At 43.6% G+C, this 26898-nt stretch overlaps 1 protein-coding gene across 1 annotated transcript; it reads left to right on the forward strand.

The window, feature by feature from the left end:
- Positions 1 to 2861: 2861 nt before the first annotated feature.
- On the forward strand, positions 2862 to 24949 carry SETD7 (SET domain containing 7, histone lysine methyltransferase). The gene is made up of 8 exons (XM_041469445.1): positions 2862 to 2981; positions 7253 to 7382; positions 11601 to 11802; positions 15334 to 15523; positions 17127 to 17208; positions 17849 to 17966; positions 18260 to 18417; positions 18930 to 24949. Exons 1-8 carry the CDS (start codon positions 2942 to 2944, stop codon positions 19108 to 19110), a joined length of 1101 nt encoding a protein of 366 aa, XP_041325379.1. The 5' UTR covers positions 2862 to 2941; the 3' UTR covers positions 19111 to 24949.
- The last annotated feature ends 1949 nt before the right edge of the window (positions 24950 to 26898 follow it).

Raw genomic sequence — 26898 nt, forward strand, 5'->3', positions numbered from 1 at the left:
AGATTTTCCTCTGCGGGATGCAGGAGATCAAGATTAATTTTTCATGTCAATTAGGTCAAATACTAACCTTATTATTCTAGTTCAAGGATTTTCACACTCTCTTTCTGAAGACATATCTAATTATTTTGTTTTGTTAATTTGTAGCTGTCCCATTTTCCTGATGGGATGCAGTCCCTGCCTTCAGCAGCACTGCCTGGCAGCATGTGGCTGACTCAGTGTAGACTTAGTGAGACCTTCAGGTGGGAAGAGACCACCAGAGGTCCTTATTACAGCCTGCTGCTTACAGAAGGGGCAGCTCTGAGGTCAGGTCAGGCTGCCTGGGGATTTTATGGGTCGGCCTGTAAATGCTCCGAAGGATGGAGACTACAGAACCTCTCTGGACAATCTGCTGCACTGCTTGGCTGTTGTCATCAGCAAGCAAATTTCTCTGTATGTCATGTCTTAGGTTATGTTTTCAGTCATGCCATTGTCTTTTGTCCTTCTTGTGGAGCACTGTGACCAGCCTGTTTTCATGGTAGCACTGCTGTAAGTGCTGGTGGGCTGCTGCTGGGTCCCCCTGAAGCTGTTTCTTCTCTAGGCTGAAGCCTCATTCCATCAGTCTCTCCTCACAGAGCCCTGACTGTCTAGGTCACCTCCAGTAGAATGGAGATACTTCCTGTGCTCCCAAGACAGTTGTCTGGAAGACCTAGAAACACTCTGCCTTTCTTTTAAGGTGATGCCTGCATATTGTCAAGCTGTAGTGGAGAGGAAGGTCCCCACAGTAGCATGGTGGTGACAAAGCACCATCCTTACATCCCCTGGGTAAAAGCTCCAAAATTGCACCCTCTGCTTGGCTCTGTCACCCTTCCTGCAAGACTGAGATCCAAGAGTGTGATTCTGTGTGTTTTGTGAATTAAATCCTTCAGCACCATGAGGGAGAAGTCCTGCTTGTCTAACAGGATTTCCTTCCACAACGGGGTAACCCACCTAGTTGATCCAGGAAAGCTAGTAGATGTAACCCTTTTGGACTTCAGCAAAGCTTTTGATACAGTCTGTCACAGTATACTTCTGGACAAAATGTCCAGCACACAGTTGGATAACCGTGTTATGCGATGGTGAGCAACTGGCTTACATGTCAGTCCCAAAGGATTATAGGGAATGGGGTGACATCAGAATGGTGCCCAGTCACTAGTGGGGTTCTGCTGGGCTCCGTCCTTGGCCCAGTGCTCTTCAACATCTTTGTTAGTGACCTGGATGCGGGACTCAAAGGAATGCTAAGTAAGTTTGCTGATGATAGTAAACTGGGAGGGATTGTCAACTCCCTTGAGGTCAGAGAAGCCCTGCAGAGACCTCAAAAAATTAGAGAGGTGGGCAATCATCAGTAGTAGAAAGTTCAACAAGTGAAAGGCCAGATTCTACATCTGGGATGGGGCAACCCTGGATGTACAGACAGACTGGGGAATGAGAGGCTGCAGAGCAGTGCTGTGCGCAGGGACCTGAGGGTCCTGGTCGATGGAAAGTTGAATGTGAGTCAGCAGTGCCTTGGCAGTCAGGAGGGCAACTGTGTCCCGGGGGGCATCAGGCACAGCATTGCCAGCTGGGCAAGGGAGGGGATTGTCCTGCTCTGCTCTGCACTGGGGCGGCCTTACCTCGAGTGCTGGGGGCAGCTGGGGTGCCACGATATAAAAAAGACATGAAGCCATTAGAGAGTGTCCAGAGGGCCACGAGGATTGTGAAGGGCCTTGAGGGAAAACTGTATGAGGAGTGGCTGAGGTCACTTGGTCTGTTCAGCCTGGAGGAGACTGAGGGGATGTTGCTGACTCTCCGTGTGTAGAGACACGAGGCTTGACTCCATTTCAGAAAGCTGATTTATTATGTTAAATATTATATTAAAATACTACATTAAAACTATACTAAAGAACAGAGAGAACAGAGAGATCAGAAGGCTCAACAAGAATAGAACAGAACAGAATAACAAAATCCTGTGACTGCTCACAGCCTTGGCACAGGTGGCTGTGATTGGTCATCAATGGAAAACAATCCACATGGACCAATCACAGATGCACCTGTTGCATTCCACAGCGGCAGATAGTAATTGTTTACCTTTCTCTCCTGAGGCTCCTCAGCTTCTCAGGAGAGGAAAAATCCCAGCAAAGGATTTTTCATAATATCATGGATACAAGGGGAGACCTCAGTGTGGTCTTCCACATCCTGAAGGGAAGCGGCAGGGCAGGCACTAATCTCTTCACTCTCTTAACCAGTGACTGGATTTGAGAAAACAGCCAGAAGCTGTGTCAGGGGAGCTTTAGGTTGGATGTCAGGAAAAGTTTCTTCACCCAGAGAGAGAGTGGTTGAGCAGGTTGAACTGGCTCCCCAGGAGGTGTCACAGCACCAAGCCTTACAGAGTTCAAGAACAGAGTTTGTACAGTGCTCTCAGGCACAGGATGGCATTCTTTGTGATGTTGCTGTGCAGGGCCAGGAGTTGGACTCGATCATCCTAATGGATCCCTCCCAACTCCGCATACTCTGTGATTCTGTGGCAAGAGCAGCAGGTCAGCGGTCCCTGGTGTAGGAACGGAGGTGTCCTGGAGCTGCTGGGGACCCTCCGGCTTTGCGAAGTGAACTACAGCAACGCCAGTCGGGATCAGCGGGCCGACGGATGGACAGCACGGAATGCGCTGGAGGACCAGCGCTGAGCGGACTAGCGTTCTCGTGCCCTCAGTACCGTACGTGGGGCCATACCGAACCAGCCTCGTCCCAAACTCCAGCTCCCCGCGCCATTATCCCGAGGGGCGGGGCCGGCAGCTCCTCGCGTCCCCCTTTGGCCTCCGGGCCGCGCTTGGTCACGCCCTCAGGGCGGGGCTAGGCCCCTCCCCCGGGAGGATGCCGGAGGCGGAGCGTGGGGCGCGCGCGCGTCCGCCCCGGGTACCGCGGCTGCGCCTTGCCTGCGCCCGCCGCCGCCATGGACAGCGACGAGGAGACGTTGGAGGAGGTCGTGGAAGGTGCGTGTCCCACGGCTCGGGGAGTAGGGCCCGCCGGCGCCGGGCGCTGCTGCAGGAGCTGTGGGGGCGCGGGGCGGGAGCGGTGGAGGCGGCCGTGGCGGCCGGAGCTGGGCGGCCGGTGTCGGGCGCAGCGCATGACATCAGTGGGCTTATGCAACGGACGGGCCAGGGCCAGGGCACACACGTGGCGGAGTTCGGCCGGGGGGAGCCGGGGCCGCGCTGGCGCCGTTACCGGGCAGGCGCTTTGGGTGCCTTCCGCCACCGAGCTCTCTGGCCACAGTGGGAGGCTCCGCTCCCCGGACGCGGGGATGGCGGCTGCTCAGCTCTTATTGTCAAAAATAAGGCACGGCCGCTGCCGTGCCCCCGTGCGGGCGGTAGCCTGCAGCCCGCACTCCCTGGGCGGTGCGGCCGGTGCTCGGTCCTTCCCCCGGCGGCTGAGGGACATGGGAGTGCCCATCCTTGGGGAGTGCCCATCCTTGGGGAGTGCCCATCCTTGGGGAGAGCCCAGGGAGCCAGGGCTGCAGTCACATACCTGCAGATGGAGAAGGGAAAAGAAAGAGACTCCAAGAAGACACTGTTGCCATATCCATGGGCAGCAGGGCTGGAGCTATCCGTATGGGAGCGGGGTGGGTCACCTTATAACTAATGTACACCCTCTGTGTGCAGTTCACCTCTCACGTGTGGATAACTAACCCTTGGAGAGTTCTAAACCCAGAGGCACATGTCCTCTGGAGGTGAATTACTGATGGAAACCTTAACAGGCAGGGCTGCAGCTCCCCAGCATGCTGTCATCCCGTCAGGCGTCTGGGAGCAGGGAAACAAAGCATGGCATCTCCCTCTGTGGGAAAGCACTGGCTCCCCAAAGATTCCTCGCAGAGGGAGGACCGTGGTCCTGCTGGGAATAGCGATCCAAGGTGTTCGGCTGTTGGGACAGGGAGCAAGGAGCTGCCTAAGGTGCAGGTAATGCTTATGTTCGCCGTGTGTCTCCTGTGGCAGAAGGATTAGGCCTCACAGCGGGTTGTTCCAGGGAAGGTGTTTGTCTTGCACGACAGCTTAATCTGACAGCACATGTGAGCTGAGCAGCTGCTGCTCAGAGCTGGATTTACTGTCTAGGTGTGTGGTGTTGGAGCTAGAGAATCTTTGTTGTGTAGAACATGGGTCTGAGGGAAGTGAGGCTCTGCTATGGATGGGGTGTGCCCTGTGCCTTTACAGATGTGGTTTTCCACTGCCTTTCCTCCTGCCTCCTCAAATTTGTGGGTTGCAGTTGTCTGGGGCAAGGAGTCATAGTTTTCATCCTTATATCACAGATAAAGTGTTCTGCTGGATTTGTTTGGCATCTCCATGAGCTAAGGAAACACATTTTTAAAGCATCTTTTTTTTAGCAGTGTATATGAATGTGTGTGTTTTTCTGAGTGAAACAGAAGCAGGTTGCTCTTTGGAGGTGAACAGGATTTTGCATTTACCTAAAGGAAGTTAGAAATACAGAAATCAGCACTTCTACCTTTGTAGGGGGAAGTTTGGTTTATTGTTGTGATCCATCTGGCATCTTTGAGGCCAAAATCTTTTATTTATGATGCACATTATGTGTCATCTGTTAAGTAATAGTGATACTGACAGTAAAGGGATTTTATCTTTGATTTGTATACACCAGTGCTTTCAGTGACTCCATTGTGAACCAGCCCCTATTTCATTGTCTGAGATTGAGAGGAAGTCTTAGGAGACCCTTAATGAAGCAACAAAAGTGAGGTTTTACAATAATTTAAAAATATGTTTAGAAGTTTTAGGTTTATTTTTTGCAAATGGAGGAGAGTGGTGAGAAAGTGGAACACACTACTCCCCATGAAATAATGAGGATTTTTTCCATTGACTTAATTTGAAACAGAATTACAGCCAAAGAAAAAAAAAAAAAAGTTATATTTATGTTATGAAACTTGAAATTGCATTTTTCCCATATTATAGACCAAGAGAGACTGTGTTTCTTGTTTTGTTGCAGTGGTGGGGGCATAGTTTTTTGGTTTTTTTTAATAAGGGGAAACTTCTAGCACATTAGAATAATTGGATTCTTTGTGTTGTGGCTGAGATTAAGACCCTGTATAGAGTCCACTGTATCAAAGCTGACCATTTTAAATCTCTGAGGTAGTCTGTATCCTACTGTGCAAAAGGCCTGACATGTGTTCTCTGTACAGGCATGGCAGCTTTTTTGTTGGGTTTTGCATGCCAGCAAAATCTTGACAAAGCTGAATAATCACAGAGAACAAAGTTGCAATAGTTTGTTTTTGTTGTTGCTTTGGGTATTTTTTTAAATGGTATGATGTACCAGTATTATCAGTGTATTTTTTTAATCCAAGTGTTTTATAAAAGTTTTGCCCCTGTAGTGACGGAGAAACTGGTATTATACTGTTTAGGGTTTGTTAACTTACAGCAGTGTGCCCTTCCATATTAATAAAACTTAAGTAAAAATGCTTTTATTTAAAACTATTGACATAGTTCTTGGTCTAAAAGAGGTGTCCACATCAGAAATGTTACTGACCTTTTAGTTGAATCTGTTATTAATTTATTGGTTATTGATATTTAACCATTAATAATAATTGGTTAAATTTAGCTAAAATTTGTCTTTTCTACAAAAACGGGTATTCTGACAGACTGGGAAGGAAAAACCCTTTCTTCTATTTGGAAAGAGCCTTTTCTGTTTAAAGAGTTCCTCTTCAAAGTAATTAAAAGCCTTTACTGATAGAATTTTTTCCCTTCCACTTTTTGCTGTCTCTTTTTACTCTATTCTTTCTCTGGCTGTGAACTGATAATCAGTGTCTGATTGGTTTTACTGGCTTCTTAAACTTTAAACTGTTTTTAATGTAGTTTGGACTAGGGACTTGTGAAGTGAGGCACAGTCATGTGCAGGTATGAGAGAAACTTGGTGGAGCATGCAAGGGAAGGTGCAGGACGGAAGCCTGGCTCTTGGATGAGTTCAGATTCCTCGCTGTTACTTCCTCCTGTGCACTTTTCTAGGTGCATTTCTGTAGTCAGTAAAGTCTGCCCAGCTTGTTCCCTCTCTGGGCACCGGACTCAAGGTCTGGTAGTACTGAAGTGCATCTTTTTGCCTGCATTAGCCTGGGCTGTAAATCAGTCCCCCTCACACTGAAGTTTGTTTCTGCCTTTCCATATGTGTGGTGAACCTTTTCAGGTTAGGGCAAATTTGGTCAGGGAAGAGCTTGACCCAAAGCCTGCAGAAATGGATGCATACACTGTCTCTCATCTCTAATAGGCTGTGTATGCATCACCAGGGGACTGGGGGCATCAGAGGTAATGTTTTAGTTAGAAGCATGGAAGAATATAAATGTAGGCTAGCTGTTATTTATTTTACAGTTTTCATGCAAAATTTATACCTGATAAAATGTCACTGTGGGAGCTGTAGCACCCATTCAGGTGTGTCCCTGTGCTGTGAGCAGCCCTGCTGAGCTCTGCAGCCAGAGATCACACAGCTAAACCAGGCAATAACCATCGTTTGAAACACTTCTCTGTTGTTCTCCTTTGTCTTTGAAGAGGTAGAGATGCAATAGGAGCTTTAACTTAGTAGAGTTGGCCATTTATAGTCAAGAAGACACAAACTATGCAGGTGAGGATCCAAGTGCATTGTCTCTGCTTTCCGTTTGTGCAACAGCTGTAATAGGGAAAACTGGTACGGCTGGGGGTAGGAACAGGATGTAAGGTGAACACATCGGAAAGGCACTGGAGAGCAGCATTTAAAATGTTAAATGCCACGTTGTCTGACATATTGCAAGGGCACAGCATTATGGATATTACATACTTTTATTTCTTTAAATTCCCATGAATACAGCTGTGTAGTGGCACACCCACATTATCATAAGGCATGTGTTTATCAAAAGAAAAAAATCAAGCCTTTTCTCATCCTGTTCTCACCAATAAATACATGTTTTAGATAAAGAATTTTTATGCTTTTGAAGGTGTGTATTCATACAAGTGAGACTACTATAAACCCTATTTCTTTCAGAAACCAGTTTTGCTTCTCTATCCTGTCTCTCATCCCTTTTCTTTTATCCTTATATTTTATTTTTATTTAAAACTATGTGTTACACAGGTACAAACTTCAGTTGTACAGAATGTCTGATCACTGTTCCTAACAACAATGATCTGAATTACTGTTTTGTACTAGGGAGCTACTGCATTTCAAGTAGCTACATAATGAGAGCAGATATAAAATCTTGCATAATAATTAATGTGTTCTGTTGCTCTTTGTTTGGATTTTATTTCAGGGCATCTAGATGACGATGGGCTGCCACATGGATTCTGTACAGTAACCTATTCATCAACAGACAGATTTGAGGGAACTTTTGTGCATGGAGAAAAGAATGGCCGCGGCAAATTCTTCTTTTTTGATGGAAGGTACACTCTGACTCTTTGATTTTTCTTCTGTATTCTTCCTTCTGCTTGTAGTGATACAAAACTAATATACATTGATTGTATACTGCTGAGTTTCTGGATAAAAATTCTCATTAAAAACTGTAGCTGAAAAGTTTGCTGCTGCTGTAGCCATTCCTGTGGCTCATTACACACAGGCTTTGTGTGTAATGGGGTGCCTGTAGTTGTTTCCTGGAGGGAGAATGCAGTGGTGTGAGCTCTTTTAGCACTTTAAAGTTATGAGCTGATTAGAAATCGTAAGAATGGGAAGTGGTCAGAACTATTGAAAACCATGCTGACAATGACTTGGACATCGAAGGTCATTACTTCAGGTGGACTTGTTTGCCTTATAGAGCTAGACAGAAAGTGCAACTGGACCAAGAGCTCCCTGTGCCAGCTATCGCACACAGATGTAAGACATTGACAGAGAGGCTTGCCTTCTGCTTTGTCGAATTGTTTATCAGTTAAAGGACTGAGTTAAATACAGGTTTGTTAGCAACTCTAGTAATCCTCTGCAAGTTGCTTGTGGCCTGATGTACTTTCAGAACACCCCCTATCATTTCCCTTCTTTTCATTGGGAATTGTGACAATGAAATTGGGCTAGTCCGTGCCTATGCATGTGTTTTCTTCTCTGATCCTCATTATGAACACCTTATAAGTCTTCCTCCCACCACCACTGTAGCATTCCTGTCTGCAGTTGCTCAGAACTTCCTCCAAGGGAGCAACAAATGTATAAAATGACACGATTCTTCGTGGTTTTGCAGCTGTTGGTGACACTCTGAATAGCGGCTGTTAAACTGACAGTCACGCTGGGTCTGCTCTCTTCCTGCTCAGCAAAATTCTGAGCAGGAGCAGAGGTATTGTGCTGTCTCAGTGAATCAGCTCCTTGTCTGTACTTGCCTTTGCACTTGCTTCATACTGGGGATTGTGGGTTTTATTTCATGACAAAGATAATATATTTATTCAGTTATGTAGAGAGGGATTAGGCCTCCAAGCTTGGATGAAGAAAAATCCTCACTGTTGTTGATAATGCCCGTATTAAATCTTCTCTGCGTAACTGAAAATCAGTACTGCCCAGCAGCTGAGTTCGCCAAAATAGTTTTGGTGTAAGTTGTTAGACAGTGTCTCTATGGACACACGTACATAATGTTTCTGTGCTGGTGGATGATCTCAGCAGAGTAGCTGCTGATTGTGCAGTCAGAGGAACTGACCCACTATTTTGTTTGTAGGGCTGCTCCTCCAGGTAATCCAGCCTACGGGCAGCATTTACTAGGAAGAGTCAGGTTGCTGCTGTGCCTTCTCTGTACTGCTTGAGTGTTGCCAACTTTTTTTTCTTTCTTTTTTTTCTCTCTCTCAATTTTCATAACCCTTAAAAAACTGGAATAGCTGGCCACTGATGACTTTAGGAACTAGCAGAATGAAAATATGAAAAAAATAGTCTGCAGTGTGGTTTTGGAAAATGGGATATTTTCATTAACTGTTACGTATTTTAAGTTAGCTAAAGCAGTAGCTACTGAGTTAAGTTAGCTACTGAGCAGTAGCTAATTATTGAAGATGTCATTTGTCTAGCTATGTCCAGCTAGCAAGACTGAGTTGCTTTCTGAAATGGATGGTTCAGAAGTCATGACATGTCGTAAGAATGACTTGGCATAAAACAGGGCATGCTGTTTCCATTAAGTGTGCCATGGGCAAGGCTGATTGCTCATGAAGATGAGCAATAAATATCAAAAATGTCTCTGAACAGCTCTCCCTTTCCAGAATCCTGTGCAATAAGCTAGCTGGTTCAGCACTCGTGGGTGTGTTTCCCTGGCAGGCTGCTGAGTAAATGCTGACAGCTGTACTGCTGTTCCTGTGTTGTTGGGGAGCAGCTGAGTTCTGTCAAATACAAGACTGGCTGCAGTGTCAGCATTCTCATTTTTTGAGTATTGGGGAATAGGACTGGCTGCCTTGTTTGGTAAAGGAAACTTTTCCCTTTACTGAAATAACTGGCCCCTTCCTGTTCATTATGTAAGGGAATGGAATCTGGAATGAAATATCAGTTGGTTTTTCCTTCCCCTTTAACAAAATGCAACAAATCACAGCATATTCTTTAAGAGAGAGAAGTTTGCCCTCTGGCATACTCCCTGTTTTGGATTGTGGACTTGAACTTTCCTTGGTGCCAGTGGTTCTGGAGTGTTATTTTGCAGAACTCTTTGCACTATAAAGGCAGGCATGAGAGCCGTTCTTGGCACAGAGCTGCAGCTGCCCTTCCTCCCTAATTGGAAACTCCTGTGAACTGACATCTCCCAGAACACAGTAGAAAACTATTATTTTTATGGAAAAAGTTTTCCATGTTCCCATATAGAGGGAGTGAGAGATAAATGGATCGGTCTCCATAGATATCAACTTAATCCCTGTAATGATATTGGAGAAAGTATTTTCCCCCCCAATCCATATAATTGGTTTAATTGTTAGGTAAGAAGTATATTCCATCCCTTCAAGGCATAGTGGATAATGGGAAGACAGTACATCTGATAAATCTTGACTGTGGTAGAATTTATGTTGTCAGAAGTATGATCATCTGAGGAGCAAACCAGAGAAATTCAGGCTAGTTCAGGGTTTGTGTTAAAAAGGTTTTGCTTACAGAAGACACAGAAGCTATTTATTCATCTTTGTGCTGGTCAAGTCTTAGTTGCAATTACTGTGTCTGGCTGCAGACACCATACTTTGAGAACTTGAAGTGAAGTGAGGAGCAGGGTGGAAATAGCTCAGAAACTGAACAGCATAAAAGTTTCTGAACCTGACTTTTTAGGTGAGCTTGAAGGATTTCTTAAGTTGATTTCCTTAGATGAGATGGATATTTTGGTCACTGTTTGGAGCTTAATACAAAGAGAGAAAAAAAGTTCGAGTTACAGTCAAAGAAAATATATTCTTTCCAGGGCTGAAGAAGCACTGTTGTAATTTAGCAATGTTTTAACTTCAACTAATGCAATTAAAGATAACAAGACAGGATTTTTGACTGCGTAAACTGGGAGTGGCTGCTTCTTTTAAAGAGTAATCCTACATGTGCACACTATGTGTGCTTTCACTACAATGGAATTAAAATCTAGTGGTCTGTGATAAATTAGAGGGGAAAGTGGCATCATTTATAGTTAAGTAAGGGCACTGATTTCTGGTGGTTCCCTCATTGTTCCCTGTGCTGTAGTGCCCTAGCTATCTGTGCAGCTCTGTAGCAACCTGGATCAAGAAATTCATTTGGCTGAAAAGTAAAATTATTTTCCTGCCCCTTGTTGTTTTTCATCTGGTGTGCACTGAGGCTTTTACTGTAATATATTTTCCCATGGAAACCTCATCCAGTTTGCAAAGTTACATAAAAACAGAGCAAGAAAGCAAGAAAAGTGAATTCTGAAAAAACATTCCTTCCACAACTCTTGCAAATCTATGTGGTAAAACATGTAGAGTCGTGCTCACAGACACTGTGTCAGCTTATACATTAGACATCTGCATCTGAAAAATAATTGTGCAGTGAAAATATGTGTATGCTGACAGCTGGCTGTTAGCTAAGCATGGTGAAGTAAAAGCTAAACAGTTTGTGTTCTTTTATACTAATCCTTACGTGAGAAAGAAATACCTGAATAGATCCTCTTTTATGGTGAGAGTAAAGGGTTTGCAAGACAAAGCCAAAATGAAATGTTTCTTTGTTTAAATCCAAGTGCAGCACTAGTTCTGTTTGACTAGTGTTTGATTTTAGGAGAAATACATGAAAAACGGCTGCTTTTAGCGGGGCCTGTACAAATGGCTGCTAAGTGTGTTGCTGGGGAGCTGACACTGAACTATGGCAGGTTGCAGTTTATTCCTTGTCATAGTTCACATGTACTCAATTTCATCTCTCCAGAGACATGTCAGTGAAGATCCACACATAGCAGGTAGAAAATACTAATGTGAGAGTAGCCTGTTTGAGCAAGAATTCTTTCTTTGTCCAGGAGTGTCCATTTGCTGACTATTCCAGCCTACAGAAAATGCCAAGCATGTGATTGAGTTGAGTGATTCTGTGTCCGTGCAGCACACCCTGATGAAAGGGTGCTCTAAGTTGTTTTCTGCCTTTGGAGCTCCATAGAAACAAGTTTCTGATTTTCACCTTGGTCTTCCAGTGTGTTGAGGCTTTGGGTTCACCCCTGAGAAGTGAACAGTTTTCCACTGCTGTTTTTTTTCTCTCTTCATCAGCACCCTGGAGGGATACTACGTTGATGATGCCCTGCAAGGCCAGGGAATCTACACCTACGAGGATGGAGTGGTCCTTCATGGCACCTACGTGGATGGAGAGCTGAACGGCCCAGCCCAAGAGTACGACAATGACGGGCGGCTGATATTCAAAGGGCAGTATAAAGACAACATCCGACATGGAATTTGTTGGATTTATTACCCGGTAAACCTGACCACCTGCTCTTTTTATTGTAGAATTATGTACTTTTCTTTCCTCCCCACCTGAAAGAAATACCCACCGTGACTCAGCTATCCAAAAATCAGCACACACAGATCTGGCATTCTGATTTTGGATAATCCAACACAAAGTTAAAAGATTTTGATGTTGAATGTTTGCCCAGTAGATGAGATTCAGTGAGGCTACAAGATTCCAAGAAACCCAGCCCCGTGGAAGTGCATTTATCTATAATTTAATACAATGTAGAAATAGGATGTCTAATAATTTATGCATTATCTCTTTGTGAAGGCTGGACTATGATTTTGCCAATTTGTAGTGATGGCTGCAGGTGAGGAGCATGGAAGCCATGCCAGTTATTGCAACCCATCACTCTTATTAGAGTAGGAGGGGAGAGGATGTCTCAGTTTCTGCAGGATATTTTTGTGGTCCATGGTGGTGGTGGACGCAACCTTACCCAAGAACGTCTTGCACCAAGGGGTAGGAGCCAGGAGACCACCAGCACACAGACACACACAGACACACAGCAGCTCAGCAGTGAAGGCACAGGAGGGTCCAGGTGTGGAGTTCCAACGTGCTTTATTCCAGGCAGTGCTGAAGGGGTCCAGGGGCCAAAGACAAAGGAGGGTTGAGGTTATAAATACAGGGGAAGAGGGGGCGGAGGAGAGCATCAGGGATCCAATGGTCTGAGGGCTCAGGTACAGAGGAACCGGTAGGGAGTGCCAGGGTGGATGGGCAGGGTTACAGAAACCAATGGGAAAACAGGGAAGGGAGAACTCTCTAGAACATGAACACATAAGGGTCAAAGGGGTAGGGAAAGCTAGTGGACCAATGGGAAGGGCAAAACTAGGACAAATTATCATGGTGCTGCAGAGCACTGTTGGGAAAGCTTCTTTCCTCGCCCTGAGCTATGAGGAATGCCCGGAGCTTAGGGTGCATCTCTCCGGGTGACCAGTGTTGTTCTCTCCCCAGTGGGCTCACAAGCTTCTGCAGGATACGATGTGAAGACTGGCTTTGCCTAACACATCAGATGTAACTAGTGTGAGAGCTGTGTGGAGTTGTGGACAAATGATTTGCTAGTTAAAACAAGCCAGTATTTTATTTTTTTGAATCTTGATGTTCTTTTACAACCATGCTAGTTAAGGCAGTCACTGTTGTATAGCTTTTAGAGAGTTTTTGATGCAAAATTTTTAAAAATAGAATTCTTATTCAGCCTTACACAGTAGAGTTGAATCTCTCAATCTTTACCTAGTGCCAAGAACGTGGTAATGTCTGCATGTAATTAAGCTGCTGGTCAAAATCCAGTCTAATTCTGCTACATATAGCACAAGCTTTAGTTCCAGATTGATTTCTAAATGCTTACCAACACTGGCTGTTCATTTTATTTACTGATTTTCACTATTGCCATTAAGCGTGTATTGGGATCAGCAAATACTTGGTGTATGCTGCCAAAAGTTTTTCAGTCCTAGTGTATAAAATACACACAGCTGACCCTTCACTTCATGTATCTCCTGTGTCATCTTCCAGATGACAAAGTGTTGCTGTATGTTCTGGAAATGTTGATAATTACAGGTTGTTTACCATTACTGTCTTGCCAGACAATGCGAGGTGTTCTACTCCTTTGCCATGGAACCAATTGTTTTCTCATGACTCTGTGTAGGATGCTATGTGCACAATTTTTTTCCCAGATTCAAGGTTCACTGTTCCCTATTACAGCATGCTTGAGACTCTTTTCATCCTTGGAGTTGAACAAAATGGTGTCTCTTTGAAATAGGGCCTGTGCACAGTGGACTTGCTTGATGTAAATCAGTTTGTTTCCACAACACAAGCCGGTCTTGCTCCAGGTTGTTATTTGGAGATGCTTCCTTGTCTTTTTTAAAATAAAAACCTGAAGTGGTGTCCAGGTTTGAAAGACAGGTGTCTGCAAAGGAAGGTGGGACCATGGCGGGCAGGCTGGGATGAGCCCTGAGAGTAAATGAAATGTATCAGAAACTCTGCAGCTGTAGCAGGAGCATGGGGTGTCACAACAGGTAGAGGGTGCTCCCTCAGAGGGGCTGGGGGTCCCAGGGTTTCCCCTGTGGCACCTCAGTATGTGGTATGGGCCCTTTCTAGTGAGGTAGGTTGCTAATAAGTTCCCAGTGCACAGCCATTCCCAGGAGCAGAGCTACAGTAGAACACTGTCCCCACAGCAATCGCAGCCTGTCTTACCGCAGATGGGGGAAGAGAAAAGAGATGAGCTGAGCCCAGCCCACCACCACCCTGACAAAATCTCAGTATCTTTTCCCTTCCAAAGAAAACTCCCTCCCCAGGTAAAGAGAGTAACCAGCTACACCCTTCCCCCTCTTCTTCCTCCTGGCCACATTTTTTGTTCTCTTAAGTAGCAGTAGTTATTGTTTTGTAGCAACAAATGGGACAAAATTGCATGAGAGAAAGAAACAAAAGGAAAAATCCTAACCCCAGCAAGTGGTTAGACCTGTGCTAATGTATGCATCTCATTTCTGCAGTTGTGGAAATAGATCTAATATGAGCTGCAGGCAAATCACAGATGGCAAAGCCCGGGGCTGAAATGCATAAACTTTGGAGAGGAAAAGTTTGGTGTTGATGCTTTCCACAAGCAGTTGTTCTCTGATTACCACCTGATGTTGGGGGGCATTCTGGGAATCATTTTTCCTTAATAGGGTCAAGTCTTTAGAGGTACCATGTATTAGTAAGGTAGTGTGAAATCTTTTTTCCTCCAGCACAGTATCACAGTAATCAGATTTGGGCATCTGTGTGGCTTTGGTCCTTGTTTTGCACACTGTACACATAAAACTTTCACCAAGTGAAATTGAATATTTGTGTCACGTGGAATGAGAGACCTTGGGTTTTGCCTATTCCGAACAACACAGAAAATCAGTTTTATCCTAACTGGAATTATTTTGTTGAGATTTTGCATGTGTCTGTTTCTCTCTCATTTTCAAAATTTCACATCTGAACTTACTGATGCATTTTTAAAAGTTGGGGAAAACCCTTTTCATTTACTGAATGTTGCTTAGAAAATAGAATTCCCAACAGCATTAGATTGAATATAAAAGCAGACTTTTATTTGAAAGCTGTCAGGTACTCAATGGCAAAAACCGCACGTGGTACAGTAAATTCACCATTTTCTAAGGTTTGCTGATCAATGTAACTATCATGTATTGTGAAATTAAAAGGTTAGTTGATTAGGTGGTAATTCCTCAGGTTCTGCCCCACTGGAAGCAGTCCCCAGACTTCTTTTGCCTGGCTTTTGTTATGTCAAGTCCACTCTTGGAGTAAGACTAAAGAATCTTTTAGGAATGTGTTTAGAATGTTAGCATATTGTTCCTAAATGTAGGGGAACAGGATAGGAAAATAAATAGAAGCTACAGCCACGCATTTGCAATCTACAAAGCTACAAATGCATGAAAAGTATAAAAAGCTAAAAATTTTAGGCATCAAGGATAGTAAAGTAAAATTAAATGCTTTGCTTTGCCTTTTCTTTCTTGCCTGTGGTCTCAGGATGGAGGCAGCCTTGTGGGAGAAGTGAATGAAGATGGGGAGATGACTGGAGAGAAAATAGCCTATGTGTATCCTGATGGAAAGACTGCATATTCTGGAAGGTTCATAGATGGAGAAATGATAGAAGCAAAACTGACAACTCTGACAGCTGTTGAGGATGGGAAACCTCAATTTGAAGTAGTTCCAGGCAGTAAGTTGAGCTAACGCAAACTTGTATTCCTGCTACCAGCCCTTTGCTGCAGACACCTTGGTTCCTGTAATGTTCCTCACTGGAGACTGGCTGTGATGACAGGCTGTTAGTGAGGGGCCCTTCCTCCAAGTCACAGAGTTGGGCAGAGAGGAAGATGGTCTTTCTCCTGGAAACTGATGGGACCTGCCCTATGTGTGGTCCTGCCCAAGTGCATTTCATAACACTCTGAGACTTAGTGCTTATGGGCACAGTCCTGCTTGTCACACATCCCACTGCCCTCTGTACCAGATGGAAAACCTGCTGCATTCACCCTGGTAATGGTGCTACTGTATTTCTTGCAGTGAAATAACTGCAGTAGGCGAGTGAGGCCCTGATTTGGTTGTAGCTGTCAGCTGGGTTTATGCAAGTCAGTGTTTGCAATGTGAATGTTCAACCTATGGTGCTGGGCTGAGATTGGAATTAGTGAACCAGATTCAGTCGTTGTATAATGATCTGATTCATCAGCAGCCTTCTGTGTGTCTGGTCCTGCTGACAGAAAGTGGCTGTGCAGTGCACAGGGTTAGGGTGGGGCTTTCTCCACCTAGTGGCTTGAACCTATAGTTCTGGGGAGGGTTTGTTGTTCTGAGATGTTCGTGATGTTTTGGAGGAGTGTGGGTTAAGCTGCAGTTACAGTCAGGGACTGGTAATGCATTTATTGCTCTGCCAGCAAAAATTGTCTCACTTGATATGAAATAGGCACATAAAGCTCAGTGAAAAGGTGTGGATAAGCAAATGCATGTGAGTTTATTTTCACTCAGTTATGATAGCAAGTCAGAATTTAACTTAAAACTTACTTTGTAGGAGGGTACAGTTGTGCTTTGTAAGTAGGATGAAGTTCCACTCAGGAGGAAGTTGCCTTCAGCCAGAACAGGTCCTGGACACCAAGGGCAAAGGCCTTATATCAAACTTCGTAGTATTCTGTTCTATGGGGTTTTTTTTTCCCATCTTATTTCCACCTTCTTCTTAATCTATGCCCAAGGTAGTCCTCTGGCATTTGGGAGAAAGATGTAAGAATATAATTAGAGCTGTACCACTAAGTTGCTTATTAGTGGCAAAAAAATAAAGGACTATAGCAAGGGTGCTTTCTGATTACTAAATGTTATCATCTGGCTGAAGTCTCTTCAGGATCTGGACTAGAAAATATTTCATATTTGAACTAAACAAGTTTTTGGTTGTTTTTGTTTTTTTTTTTTTTAATGAGCTGTTGAATATATCCTTTTAAGTTTTGTTTTACTTTTAAATTATATTTAGAGGCACTAGGAGGGTCAGTTTTGAAAAAGTATCTAGTCCTGCTCTACAAGTTGGTAATTTGAAGAACATATGTATCATCTTTTTGTGTTAGCATTGTTATGTTAGAATGTTAAGAGGAAAAAATAATCAAGAAGCAGTATCTCATTGAAGGCTTTTTACAGGTGTAGTTCTGTTTAATATCTTTTTTTGGAAGTGTAACATTTTTTGCAACCATTAAAATTTAATTTTTGAATGTCTTGATTAAGTTAAGGATTGCATACTCTCAGTACTGCCAGTTAGTTTATTTCCTTCATTGATGTCTGATTTTTTCTAGGCCCAGTATACAGTTTTGACAAATCTACTTCATCTTGCATTTCTACAAATGCCCTTCTTCCTGATCCTTATGAATCAGAGAGGTAAATTTTTTTTTCTTCTCCCCATATTTCTTTACTGTTACCTATTTAGGGCCTAATTTTGCAAAGTTTTTCTCATCTAAGACTTAAAGGATATGTAAAGGTTTGTAAAATGGAAGCCCTGTGTGTACCTCAACTGTAGGCACTTTCTGATACTCTGAAATTATCTAAATAATATCTAAATAAGTAAAACACTTGCTTTAATTTACATTGAGTACTTGGAGATGTGGGGCATTACCTTGAGAACTCTTGCTTCTCAGAGCGTGTACATACCAGCAACCCCAGCTTGGTGGGGTCTTTTGGGGTTCTGATATGTTATTGAGAGTGTTCCTGAATTGAAGCATCATTGTGGAGTAATAGTAGATTGGCACTTCAAAAAAAAAAAAGTTTTCCAAGTCAGCCCAAACTTTCCACCAAATCTCAGTTTTGACAAAATAGAGAGAACATATGGAAGAGAGGAAGGAAAGGAGTTCCATAAAGAGGTTTTTGAACAACAATAACAATAATAATAATAATTTGGTTTTGTTATTGTTATTAGTTTTATTGTTATACTGAAGTATTGGGTTTTATCCCACTAGTGTTGTACTTCATGAAAATTAAAACTGCAGCCAGTCACTGATTCCATGGCCTGTTCCTCTTTTAGGGTGTATGTGGATGTCTCTCTCATTTCCAGTGCTGGAGAAGGATTGTTTTCAAAAATAGCAGCAGAAGCCAGTACAGTGATGTCCTTCTATAATGGAGTGCGAATTACACACCAGGAGGTAAAGAGAAGAAAAAAGTCAGTCTGAATTTTCATTACTCCTCCTGAAATTTTGTTTTCATAGTAGGATCTAACACCCACTACCTGCCCACCCTAGATTTAACATGATGGAGTGTAATTGAAAGAAAGTGCATGCTCACCTATGTATAGCTTTAAAAAGTGTGGGTTGTTCTTTTTAATGGCGTACACCCATGAAAAGCTTTATTTGCATATATTCTGAATGTTGACTTTCAAACTGCTGACAAAGTTGACCCCTCCTATGCACTGACATTGGATTTTTGCCTTGCAAACTAGGTAGACAGCAGAGACTGGGCCCTCAATGGAAATACAATATCCCTGGATGATGAAACAGTCATTGATGTGCCAGAGCCCTACAACCACGCTGCTAAGTACTGTGCCTCACTGGGGCATAAGGCCAACCATTCCTTCACTCCTAACTGCACCTATGAGCCGTAAGTACAGCCCTGTGTTTTAGGGTAGAAGCTGCAGCCTGGCTGTCTGGGCTTGCAGGGGATCCCTGGGCAGCTGGATGAGGGCCAGTGGTGGGCTGGGAGTAAAGCGTTGGGGCATTGACGGAGTTTCTGCTCACCTAAGCTGAGTTGGAAATGGACTGGCGTTACGGGTGCTTGATGTCTGTTGGGACTTACCATGGAGTATCTTGAAGTTTGCAACTTGTTAGTTTTGTCATGAACTTTTAGTTGCTTCTTGATTGTAAAATGCATCATCACAGCTCTTTAAATGCTAGCTTGGCTAGAACCACGCTGTATTTGCTGAACTACCAATGCTTTGATAAATTAATATTTTTGCTCATATTTTTAAATACTTACGAGGTTGACTCAATTCTGCTAGTTCAGTATCAAATTATGCAGTATTGCTCTGAATTGAGTAAATTCTGGAACTGTAGAAGGGGCTGGCAGAGTATGCGAATTGACAGCTGAGCCTAGCAAAGATGTTTTTTTCCTAGGTTTGTTCATCCTCGTTTTGGGCCCATCAAGTGTATCCGTACCATCAGGGCTGTGGAGAAGGATGAGGAGTTGACAGTGGCTTATGGGTACGATCACAATCCTGTGGGGCAGAATGGGCCTGAAGCACCAGAGTGGTACCAGCTGGAACTGAAAGCTTTCCAGGCTGCCCAGCAAAAGTGACATGGGAGCACCTTCTCTGTTCAGCAAACTGAAACAGAAACTTGGATCTATGCACTACCTTTATACTAAAAACTGGACAACCAGGGATTGTTCATGCTGTTGCGTCATAATCTTGCATTCTGTGTTAAGAGATAAGTTCCTTGGATACTAACTAGGTTTGACTGTGTTACTCATAGCAGATTTAAAAATTAGCTAGCATTGCACCAGTCTTATCTGAAGAAATTATTTAATATTCTATACAAGATGTAGTATTCTTTGGTAGCTTCTGCTTTTGCACCATATGCAAAGATGACCAAAAGACTAGAAAGCAACTAAAATGGGTGTATTGTTCACTTTTAGTCAGCAGATTTAGTGTTGCTCTCTACCTGCCTAGGCATTATTGCGCAATTGCATTTTGCATATATGCCACTTGTGATGATAACAGTAATATTTTGATATTCTCTAATAGTAGCATAATTTTGCCTTTTTAAACCTTTGATCTGAATCTTGCAATGGAGCAGTTTATTTATTAGCATATAGGAGGCTGGATTTTAACTCCCCTTTCCTCTTGTCTGAACGTTGTTCTTTCTACAAATCCTCTTTTGCAGGATAAAATCCTTTCTAACTAGTGGAAGGGCTTGTGTGTGTGAGAGTGCTGTGTGTTGGTTTCTGTGGCTCTCTAAATAGTATAGCAACATGTCTAAACCTAATATTTATCTAGCCTGCACGGCTGGCTTATTTTTTTAATTTATTATTATGACATGCAAATGAAGCTGTTCTTTGCATGAAGATTTTGTGAAAAGGAGAAAACAGACTTGCTGTTGAAAGACTTCCAGAAGTACATGTTCTGGAAGGCAAGTGTATTACTTGCATCCATGTTGATGAGTTGGTTTGTGTATTTCACCTGTTCAAGTGGCCAGTTCTCAAGGCAAAAGATGCTTGGATCTCCCATGGAGTCTCTGAAAGGAGGCGCATGTATTTGGGGGCAGGCTGTAGTCCTTGGTGAGGGAGAGCTGTATCTTTTCCCTTGATGTTCACTTGATGGAACAACATAGCCTTATAGCCATCTTTTAGTAGTTCTGGTTTATGACACAGTGAATTAATGTAATATGAGGTATCAAAATAAGATTTTTTTTTTAAATAAAAGATATTAAAAGATTGTTTTTGAAAGACAAACAATGAATGTAAAAATACCACTTGATGCTCATATTTATAAACAGCAGTCAATCCATAGCTTTGTTGCAGCCAGCAGTGGGGGCTTGTGAATATTCATCTGCAGGGCTGTGTTCTGGGGTTTTTCAGGAGTAGGGAAATTGTGTGGTTTTTCAGATACTGTACCAGTCTTGCCTAGTGCTGTATAAGAGAGAAATCATGCATTGTGTTGGTCTGGATACTGCAGCCTTTCTGGGACTCCGATGTTCTCTTTTGGGTTTAGCAGTTTAGGAAAAACTCAAATGCATTTGCAACACTTTCTTTAAATGTTTGTAGTTTTAAAAAGTTTGTATATATGTAACATAAATGATTTGGGAATCAGATCTGTCTTTCTATTGCGACACATTTTGGTTGCTTGCTTGAACTGTTGGAGGCATCTGGCTGTGTGGGGAGCTGCCAGGGGAATGTGCTGGGTATCTGCAGGTAGAAGGATGAGGCTGCTGTTACATGCAGTCTGAGAATCCTTGCTTTGGTACCTGAGGGAAGTTAGGAATTACTCGTAACAGCCTTGGCTCTGTGGCTGCTCACAAACATATTCCATCTCCTCATCATTTCAGTTTGCACAGAAGTTGCTCTGTGCATGTGCTGAGGTGGGGGGACAGGCAGGCTCAGGGTAACACTCTTTCAGCAGTGATCTGCACATGAGCTGTGGCACCTCCCAACTGCGCATGCTGGAGGCTCAGGTCACATCTCATCCACGGCAGAGGTGACAGGTCAGGAACTCCCCTGAGTGTGCAGAGACAGAACCAACCTCACAGTTGATGGAGAGTTGGCAAAGGTCAGTCAGCTGCTCAGTTTCACTAAATGATTCTCAAAAAGAAATATGCCTGACTTCATCTGTCCCTGCCTGCTCATGGGTCATTACTTTAGGTTATCAACTACTTGCAGGAAAGCCTCTGGTAGGGAGCTTTTACTTGTATCTTTGGAATTATTGTGCCAGGATCCTGAAGTTTGCAAAGCTGAGGCTTGAATTTAGGTACATGAAAGAACAGGGGGAAGACGTGATTGAACCCTGCTGGGAATGGATGGTAACTCCTTCCACATTCTTGGTAACCTGCTTTGGACTGCTGGCCTCTCTGTGCTCACTGAGCAATTGTGTTTAAAATGTTCTGATCTCTAGAGCTCCTTTTCCTTCATTTCTGATCAGTCTCTGATTCCTCTGCTAATTTCCTGTGTGGAGTTGCTTATGTTTTAATAGATTTGTCAGTCTTCATATTACCTGATTTTGAGATAAATAGAATATAGGTGCTCTTTGTGCATCAGGCTTGAAGATTGTATCTTAAAATAGGGAAATTCTAGGGAAAAAAAGGCACTGCGGTGTCCTGTGTCTTCTCAAAAAAATTGGTGAGAGTCAAGCAGATTCTTTGTACACATGGGTAGCCTAGTAGGTAGCATGCCGCAGCTGTGGCTGTTGTCTTTGTTATCTCTGCTGTCCTCAGCTCTGTAAAATCTGTTGGTCCTTCTATAATTCCCTTCTTCAGCGACCAACCTTCCATAAAAGTTGTGATTACGGAGCTGCTTTGGCTTGATTCAGGACCAAGCCTTTTAACTCTTCTTTGTTTTCTCTCTCTTCCTGGTCTGTTAGAGTGGAGATAGCTTTTGCCACTGAGTGATGAAAGAGCTGTGTGGCCTTCAGAGGTGTGAGCTGGCATCCCCTGGTTAAAACACAGGTTAGTTACAGAACACCAAATAATGCCTTAACTTGGTCAGTGTGTTGCAGCCCAGTTTCTGGGGCTCACTAGAGAGCAAGACCAGCTTCACAAACCTCCTCATTGGTAGTGTGATGACATCCATAGACACAAGACCCACACCCAGCTATGGTTTTTGTTTGGGGCAGAGGAAGCATCACCTTGCACAGCTATCTTCTTGGGTCTGTAGGATGCAGCTGACTACTGGTGAATATGCAATAAGTAAAGAAGCTCCACTTCTTGGAGTCTGGCCAAAGACCTTTCCTGTCAGTACAGAAGCTAGGAGGAGAGCTGATGCCTGTCAGCTGAGCCTGAATGAGTGGCTGTCTCTCGGGATATGCATTGTGACTAAAGAATAGCATAAGAAGACCTGGAATTGCTGCATTTTTCAGGTACAGATCAGTTCCCAAAATCTGCCTTTGGTCTGCAGTACTGCACGTGGCTTCTCCATGATGAGAAGGTTACTTGAGCTGCTTTATGAGAAGCCTCTATTATGCTGTATTAGAGGCTGCTGATCATCTCTTAAAAAAAAAAAAAAAAAGAAATCTGAAGTGGATCTACCTGTGATGGAAGCACAGAGTTTTGTCACCAAGAATACAGAGGCTTTGTTTTCTGGAAGTGGCTACTCTTGGAGATGAGAGCCAGAAAAGTTGCAGCTGAGAGTTGCCTGCTGCTGGGGTCACTCCACTGGGTAAGAAGGAAAAGGGCTTAGGCCATGTACAGGGTGTCTGAAGTTGAGTCTTGTACTATAATTTTACTTTTGGGGATCCTGATTCTCTTTTCCTGAAAAGGCTTTTTATTTCCTTATTTAAAATAGTAATTATAAAAATCTTACCCAACATAAATACCTGTAAATTTTGACTGCTGAAGAAGTCAAAGGAGATACATGGAAATGGCTTTTCATCTGTGAGAGTTTTTTGACTTTTTCTGCAGTTGCCATGATACCTCCTAGTATCTCCCTGGATGGTCCATGCTTTTAATAAGGTGAAGCTCCTGGGGAGGTTTTGGGAGCTTTGGGAGGCCATGGGGTGAGGCTGCATGTTTTGGGCGTGACTAGGCAGGCTTCTCCTTGGCACGGCCTTTCCAGATGCAGAAGTGTTGCACACAGATGGCAGGGGCTTTTCCCGGGGATCCTGTAGCATGTTGCTAGAAGCAACATGCTACAAGAAGCAAGAGCTCTCTGTCAGGGATTTCTCACCCTCTGTCAGCCTCTGTCAGGAGGAGCAGAGTAGCCAACATATCCCATCTGCTAAGAGAAATTCAGAAATTATTGAAATTCGCACTTTTTTGTTTCCTTCCCAGCTGTTGCCCTTGTCCTCCAGTCAAACCAGTGCTCACCACTTGGATTGTGCCAGGGGGTGGAGCAGTGTTGCTTCTGTCCCAGAGACCTCTGTGATTTGTGTTCTTTCACTCAGTTTGATGGTCTTTAGGAAAATGCTGCTGTTGTGATGAGGTAACATTACACAGAGCCAAGTATCTGCTGCTTTGTTCTGCTGTGGCTCAGCAGAATTGCTGGAGCTCTGGGTGCCTGAGGGCTTCACCTCCAAGCACTTAAAAAAAACAAATTGCTTTGGAAACAGTGGTACTGAAGTATCTTCTCACATGCTGGGGTGCTGCCTGTTCCTCACTTCTGCTGCACTGCTGTGTGCCAGGGGCATCCAAGCAAGGAAAGCAGGTGTGGGAGCAGCTTCATCTGCAAGTGGAAATGAGCTTCACCTGCAGTGAACTTGTTCCTTATGCTTCATGTCATGGAAACATGAGAACTGTATTTTTGGACAGAGAATTTCTAAGCAGTCTTATAAGGGATTTTTTTTTTAAGGAAAAAGAAAAGGTGCAAGATTAAGTGCATGTTTATTTGTCCCAGATCAAAGGTTTTGAACACTAAGGTCACCCTGTCTTGAGTGGACCCTCCTCTGTCTGCAGGCAGTAGAACTTCCTGCACTTTTTCTCTTTACCATTTTACTGTAACTCTTTTTTTCCCCTAGGAGAAATACCTGTACAAAAATTATAAGCAATTAAATATTCAAGCCATAAAATCATGAGTGTGGGAAGACCTGCTTCACGAGTTTTAACATTTCTGTGTAAAATGATGTTTGTATGAAATATTTTCATGGTAGAAAGAATATTTAAACAAAAAAGCTGTAGTAAGATCTAAACCAGATTTAAAGGGATGTCTTTTTGTAGGATGCAAGTGTAATTGAATACCAATAAGTAGATAATTTTTTTTTTTTAGGGGAGATGCAACAAATGATCCTTAAAATTACAAATGGTCATTTTTGCTATTTGGGGAAGTATTTATGCAGCATTACATGCAGCTGCCATAAATAATTGCAGTAGCAAGGCTAGTCACATTTTCAAGATGTACCTCTTAGCCTCCCTTCATGATACCATACAAACGACCCATCCCTCCTTCCTTTAGATCCCCTTCTAGAAAACTTTTCCTACTGCAGCTGTAACAAGTTTAACTCTGAGCTAAGAACCAGACTAAAATTGTGTATTACTTAACAGTTTCTGCTAGGCCTTCTGCTATTTTAATACTCTTTAGCCCATAATTACTGGGTGTCTCCGTTCTGAAGAACTAAGTGCTAAAGAATAATCTTTGGGGTAAGCTTATACATGTGTTAACAGTTAACCCTGGAGTATTCAACTTGTGTACAGTACTTGATAGGTGTTTTATGACATTTGTACTCGAACTATGAGCCTTACTGAACATCTGTAAGTTTATTCATGACTTTTAAAAAATGGATAACTCTAAGAAAGATGTTTACATGACTGATGTTTGCCCTTCTTTCATGTTATGAATGGGGTTTTTATAGTGTGTTTGGGCATATGTGCAAGGAAGCAAGAAAAGTGTTTCTGGGGAAAAAGAGACTTGACAAACATTTGTAATAAGTGAATTTTAAAGATTGCTTTAATTGCGCTATGAAGGCAATGCAAAAATAAAATATTCAACAGAAAAACATTGTTTCTCTTTGTTATTTGTGTGTCAGAGTTTTGGGCATCCTCTGACCTCTCCCCCTTCCTTGTGTCTTGTGTGACCACAGTTTTTGCTGATGCACAGGAGCAGGATTTCACAAGTTAAACACATCCAGGCCACGTTATGTAAATAGTGAATGAACACCTGACACCACTTTTCTGTTTTTTTCTGTCACCTCTGCTGCTTTTCTTACTCGTCTTTTTCAATGCAGGTAACACGGGCATCAGTTGTATTGTGGTACGGAAGAACATCCCACCCAAACTGTTCTTTTAAAGTGTGGTGTATTTTCCTCTGAAGTAGTGGGAAGGTGCAACAGGGTGCCTTCCAGCCAGGTAACCTATTCCTCTGTCTCCTAATTCCATGTACACGTCCTGCTGGGTGAGTGGTGAGGAAGGGGGCAGCGCTTTCAGTGCCTGGCTGCCTTCCCCTTCTCTGTGATCACAATTGGCTGAGGTAACTGAGCCTCTCCTGCCTGTGCTGTGTGTAGGTGTGCAAAGATTGTGCCTTCCCCTCTCTGCAAGGATGCAGAAGTGACATTGCCACTTGACCTTCACAGTTGTAAAGGGCTGGGAGGACGATGGGTGCTTGGTGCATGTTTGCAAGGTGTGTGGAAGGTGACACTGGGATTGTAGATGGTGCCATGTGCTGGCTTCACCCACCGTGGCTGTGTTCCAGTCTGGCCCTGGTGTGATAACCCAGTACACTGTGGAGCTGCAGTGGGTTTATTTAAAGAAAATATATCTGACCTGTGACATCTCTCAGGATCTTTTGCTTTTGCAAGATTTTCATGTGCCAATGGTTATTCGAGCTAGGGATGAGAGGGCAGAGAGAACAGTGATCTTACAGCAATTTGCAGGTTAACTGGGAAAAAGGAGTCCTTCTTGAATGTGCAGCAAAGCCAAATTTTGGGGCAAGATGGAGGGATGTGTGCTGTTTTGTGTGCACAGTCTCTGTGTGCGAGACATAGTGGAAAACCATTTTCGCAGACAACAAGAGATGCAGAATTCAGAGCTACGGAGCTCTCCGAAGGTAAGTGCAGCTGCCAGGCGTCTTTTGGCAGAAGCAGCGCTCTGGAGCGCACCGCTACCCGCACAATGATCTGTGTAAGAAGTAGCTGCTTCTTCGCCTCCAAGAAATTTAGAGCGTGGCAGCTTCCAAGAGGTGAAGAATGAAGGCCTAAAGCACCGGGCTTGTGTGCGCAGCTTTCAGACTGCTAGAGGATGGTGCCTCGCCACTCGCCTGCATGTTAAATTGACATTAGCATTCGTATGCAAGGAGTTCATGGACAACTTTCCTGTGTTTCTACCTAGTCCTCCTGTAGCTTTCCATGGAATATCTTGCACTTCCCTTCAGACTCTCAGATGCAGAGAAGTCAAGAGCAGCTGCAGAAAAGAAGGGCACCGGTGATTTTTTAGGAGAAGCAAGAGCATACACAGGCAACTGTTCCTGTGAATGAGTAGCTGCTGGATTTTGCAACTCTCTTTACTGCGTGCAAAAGCCCGGTGCTCTGCTGCTTCATTCTTTGCTTCGGTGATCTGCACAGGACTGAAGCTGAGCGAGGGTATTCAGCTTTGTTGCTTCTCAGCATCTGTGCTACACGTATGCTGTGTGCTGTAGACCTGTGAGCTGATTTCTTAAAAATGTTTCAGGGATACGTAGGCTTTAGTGGTGTGCTTGTTAGGATTTGTCTGGCAGTGCTTGGGGGGGTGTTAGAATAATAGAATTGTTGATTCATCAAGGTTGGGAGAGACATTCAATGTCAACCAGTCCAACCATCCACCTCCCACTACCCCTGTAACCCCTAAACCACATCACCCAGATGCTTCTTGAACATTTCCAGGGATCATGTCTCCACTGCCTCCCTGGAAAACTTATTCTAACACCTAACTGCCCTAACAGTGAAAATTTTTTCTAATATCTAATCTGAATTTT

The sequence above is a fragment of the Pyrgilauda ruficollis genome, unplaced genomic scaffold (genome assembly GCF_017590135.1).
Source record: "Pyrgilauda ruficollis isolate IOZ18807 unplaced genomic scaffold, ASM1759013v1 scaffold234, whole genome shotgun sequence".
In the NCBI taxonomy this organism is placed as follows: Eukaryota; Metazoa; Chordata; class Aves; order Passeriformes; family Passeridae; genus Pyrgilauda; species Pyrgilauda ruficollis.

What these genes read in the sequence shown, in the direction of transcription:
- SETD7 (XM_041469445.1), top strand. Translation starts at nt 2,942, where the DNA reads ATGGACAGCGACGAGGAGACGTTGGAGGAGGTCGTGGAAG. An exon ending in GTTGGAGGAGGTCGTGGAAG is followed by an intron (nt 2,982 to 7,252) that starts GTGCGTGTCCCA and finishes ATTTTATTTCAG; the next exon opens with GGCATCTAGATGACGATGGG. An exon ending in ATTTGAAGTAGTTCCAGGCA is followed by an intron (nt 15,524 to 17,126) that starts GTAAGTTGAGCT and finishes GATTTTTTCTAG; the next exon opens with GCCCAGTATACAGTTTTGAC.